The sequence below is a fragment of the Rhagoletis zephyria genome, unplaced genomic scaffold (assembly GCF_001687245.7).
Source record: "Rhagoletis zephyria isolate East Lansing unplaced genomic scaffold, Rhagoletis_zephyria_1.1 Rzeph_scaffold_00665, whole genome shotgun sequence".
Classification (NCBI taxonomy): Eukaryota; Metazoa; Arthropoda; class Insecta; order Diptera; family Tephritidae; genus Rhagoletis; species Rhagoletis zephyria.
In genome coordinates, this window is record NW_016157749.1 from 11,846 (window position 1) to 16,545 (window position 4,700).

The following is a 4,700-nucleotide window of genomic DNA, read 5'->3' on the forward strand; positions in this document are numbered from 1 at the left end:
GAAGTCCTGAAGAAAATCGACGAAGTGGTGGACCGCACCAATTACGTAGCGAAGGAAACCGAATCAATAGAGCTCGAACAAAGCGCACTTCACAACATCCTGCTAGTTCGAGACGAGATTAATGAGATAGTGCGGGCATGCCAACTAGCAAAACACGGAATTGTCAATACCAATTTACTCGACACAGGCGAAGTCAACCAGATCTTATCAGAAATAGAAACTCTTCCATATCAAAATGTCATCGAAGCAATCGAATATGGCGAACCATCTGTACTTACAAACGGGACACTACTCATCTACGTCCTCTCAATGCCCAAAGTTACGGCTAGCAAATATAATCTCCTCATTACTCGCGCCGGAATCTACGAAGGCAAACAGCTTGACCTACAATTCGACAGGATGCTCGTCAATCAGAAAGAAACATACGGATTGACGAAGGATTGTTTAATGATCAGCTCAACCACAGTATGTAAAGCAGAATCCTTGATCAAATTGGAGGAGAGCGACTGCTTACCACGATTGCTAAAAGGAGGAGAAGCTAGTTGCCAATTCAAGAGGCGAAATGACACACATATAGAATTGATAAACGAGAACACCATTTTCATCTCCAACTACCAAGGCAAAATCAGGAGCAATAATGGTTCAGAGGTAATAAACCGCACATATGTCATCCAATTGCATAATGAAAGAGTTAGAATCGGTGACCAAGAGTTCTCTAGCAGCGAGGCGGTTACAACGCATGCCCTGCCATCTATACTATCTAACGTAAAGAATCACACCACGAGGATAAACTTGGAATATGTCCACGACATCACGATGAAGAACGTAAAATATTTGGGGTATGTTAATGAAAATATCAATTTTTCCCTCATTACAGAAGCCATTTCAATCCTTGCAATACTATTCATTGCCGGCCTGCTGTGGAGATGCTACACCGAAAGACTAGATCTGCCACCGGTCCAGATTCCTTCACATTGGACAGGAAATGTCAGCGTTAACAAAATCATCAAAGGAAAATCCGCACCCGAACTATATTGCGTAGATAATAGCCTACCAGTTACAGCGATCAGGACCAACATAACATCGGAAAGCCAAAATAACTCACTGCAAAATTTTACCCCCTCACGATTTTCAACTTTCAATCTACGGGACGTAGATCTTTAAAGGGGGAGGAGTTATCTTACCTGTAATACCAATACCGATCAATGGCGCACCCTTTACTCACGTTGCCAGGCATGTGACCATATTGTGGCACTTACTAACTTTGCTGACGCGGCACACGCGCAACCATCGATCAGGTCAAGTATCGGAATTATTGAAATCATGGGAATTGCAATATAAGCAATTCCTGTCTGCACGCGCAAGCCCCAACTTGCGAAATGTGGGAACTGCAACCTTAGCATAAGTAGTTAGGAGTAAGAGGTTAGCCAGTAAGTCAATTCATATGTTTCAGTTAGTAATAAATTGTGATAAGCTCAACTCGAGTTGTCCGTCTTTTAATTACGGTTTGAATAGCATCGGCGAACAGTGGGTTCGCCGCACCTTTAATTTTTTATATCTCTCGCGACACGAGAGATTAACTTATATATATATATATAAGCGGCATGAGCGACCGATAAAATTCAGAAGGTTTACGATCACCAATCTCTGAATCTGACAAAGTTGTATCTAATTTTCTATTTTCGCTTAAAAAATGTCTTTCAATTAAGACTTTCTTCAGTACTGAAAACTTGTTGTTATACGGAGGATTTTGAATGAAATCTAATATTGTAAATATTACTTCCTGCGGGAGCGCTGTGATTGTGTGTTCATATTTTGTAGTATCTTGTGTAATGTTTTTCATGTTAAATTGCATTTCTGTCTAAACAAACCAAGCTTCTGGACAACTTGTCCGAAAATTGCGGAAGCTTGACTGAGGTTGCATACACCTCATTATTGGTTTGACTAGCATAAGCATTTGCCAACTCATCTTGAAGAGTTGTTTTGAAAATCTACAAGCAAGTCATTTAAATTGTTAGTCCGCGTAGGTATGTGTGTATCATTGGGAGGTGAACGAAACGTTATGATAACTTCACACAAATAATCTCTATAAGGAGTGTTTACAACTGGTCCGAAACAAATTTAAATATACGGTATAATCAAAAAATATATTATATGTATTTAATTTAAAGGAAAAATAATTTTAAAAAATATTAGCCAAAAATATACAGCTCACCACTATGTACTGAAATTGTTGCTTCTAACAGCATAGTCGACCGGATGTTGGTTATTACTGTGGCAGCTAAGTCAGTTGCTGTGTCTGCTGTGCTAGTATCTATGACTGCTGTGCCAGTTTGTGTGAGTGCTGCGCCAGTTTCTGTGACTGCTGTTCCAGTTTCTGTGACTGCGGATATTTACGATTGTGGATATTTACGATTTAAGTGCGTTGTATCAAAATTTGACGTGGTGTAATGCGTATTGCCACCTGTGGACGGACGTTGGCCAAGCAGCGTTTCCGCACTTTTAGCACCGTCGCCGTCGCCGTTGCAGCTGCAACGCAAATTATTTATGTGCTTCAATATGTCAGCCTGGTTGCCTCCTGGTTGGGGTGGCGGTTGATACCGCGATGGTATGGAGTGTGCTGGTGCCTTCAACTGATTGGCGGCCTTTAGCGCCTGCAGATTGTATGCAATACGCAGTTGCTGCAAGGTGACGGAATTGGTATACAAAGGGGCGCTGGTAATTGTGTCGTCACTTTTCCTACCCAAATGCTTTGACGTCGTCGGTTGATGGTGATGATAATGATCCTTAGCGTTACTCAAGGATGTGGGGTGGTGAAATACCAAGCTGTGATGGTAATTGTGCAAATTCGCTTAGCTCATTGTGAATCGGCGTGGTCGGAAAGATGTTAGATTGTGCCTTGTAGCAATAGCCAAAGAAACCATCGTATTTTCCTCTGAACAAGCAGGTTGTTGATGTTCGGTGGCGCTCGGTAACAAAGACAGCTCTTTTCGGCTTAGTTTCTCCTTTTGGCTGTGACTGTGGCTGAAGGTCTGGTACGAATGGCGATGTACCAAGGTTTATGCAAAATAGATTGGCGTTTTGATTTTTATAAAGTCGGGTTAACTACAACTGTCAGGATGGCCAATTGTAGTTAACAATATATAAATTTATTTAAAAGGTTTAAGGTATCCACACACCTACGCGATTCTGTCGCAACGAATCCTCACCGTTTTTGATGCTACAAACGTTACTACTTCGAACACGCAAGTACGCACACATCTGTGCGGTTTTATCGCAGTAAAAACTGTCAATTTAAAGACAAACAAAAAATATTTTTCAACAAAAATAATTTTCTTAACTTTTCTACATCAAATATGTATTCTTTTCTTACGTTCAATTTTGTTTTATTATTGTAAAATCCTTCTATTAACCTTTTTCGTTCTAAAACGCGGCAGTCTGCGATTTCGGCACGACGAAAAGAAGAACTGTGCATGTTCGAATAAATCGCTGCAGCAAAATCGTATAAGTGTGTGGTTCCTCATTTAAAACTACATATGGTCGGCATTGTTGTAATTTTTGTCGGAACAGATTCGCACCGACAGAATCGCATAGGTGTGTGGATACCTATAATCCAAAATTCTAAATGAAATAATGTTGTTTACAGCTCAAGAAAAATATTTGCAGTAAGAAAATTTTATTTTCAAAATGAACAAGTGCAATAAAACTAAGAACCCTACAGTGTGTTCCCAAAATTGTCAGTCAAGCGAAATATTCGCAGCGTACACACATGTTTACATACTTACAGCAGTGTAAATAACAAGATTTTCGAATATTATCAGTGCAACGTTAAAAATGGATGCGAATGACAATTTTCTTAAAGACTTTTAGATTGCTATGCGATGCAACGTTGTCTCTGGGACATAACTGGTCCAGATTATGTGATGCGAGACTAGGGATGAAACGATACCATGCAGGTATCGATACTTTTACTTGGAAGTAGTATCGAAAAAAAGCATCGATGCCCGAAAAATATCGGGCCTAAAGTATCGATACCTACTCGTATCGGTACTCATTATGTATTCCGTACTAAGCTAAATTTATTTTTTTAAATCACAAGTTAACCATCCTCTGGGGACCCTAAACTCCGAATAATAAAATTTAATAATGCAGGAACTGAAAATAAATAAAACTCTGTTACATAGCATGTTTAAGATGCATGGTATTTACACATATACGTATACATTGGAAAATATTACAAATTTATCTTATTTAAAAAAACATTTATCAATAAAATATTTCAGCGAAAAATATCTTCTTTTGTTCCACTTCCCAAGAATAGAAGTTTTTCGAAATGTTTGCCATTCAACCGATTTCTTGACGTGGTTATTGTTGCTCCTGCTTTCGAAAACAATCGTTCGAGTTAACGACGCTAACCTAAACACTAGATACATACACATATACATATAATCATTATTCACGAACCAAAATACATACAAACAACTATATGCCCTTTAACCTTGTATGATAACATAATAACAAAGAGAATACGATAGACAAGTATAAACCTGTAAACATCTTTTTAATAACATAAACAATTATATTCGGTGATAAGTAACAAAGCATTATGATAACATAATGCTAAACATGTAAACATCTTTTTATCACCAAACAAACAATAGTTAGAAATAGTATAAATAGATGTAAGTGTAAAAATGGAA

General features: G+C 38.5%; 1 protein-coding gene across 1 annotated transcript in view; it reads left to right on the forward strand.

The window, feature by feature from the left end:
• LOC108360954 (uncharacterized) overlaps positions 1 to 1,230 on the forward strand; it is a gene marked incomplete at its 5' end in the record, with an annotated part of 6,720 nt that extends 5,490 nt beyond the window's left edge. The window contains 2 exons of the mRNA XM_017613451.1: positions 5 to 648; positions 878 to 1,230. Of these exons, the coding sequence (XP_017468940.1) occupies positions 5 to 648; positions 878 to 946 (713 nt within the window). The remainder of the gene's footprint in view (positions 1 to 4; positions 649 to 877) is intronic.
• Positions 1,231 to 4,700: the final 3,470 nt, after the last annotated feature.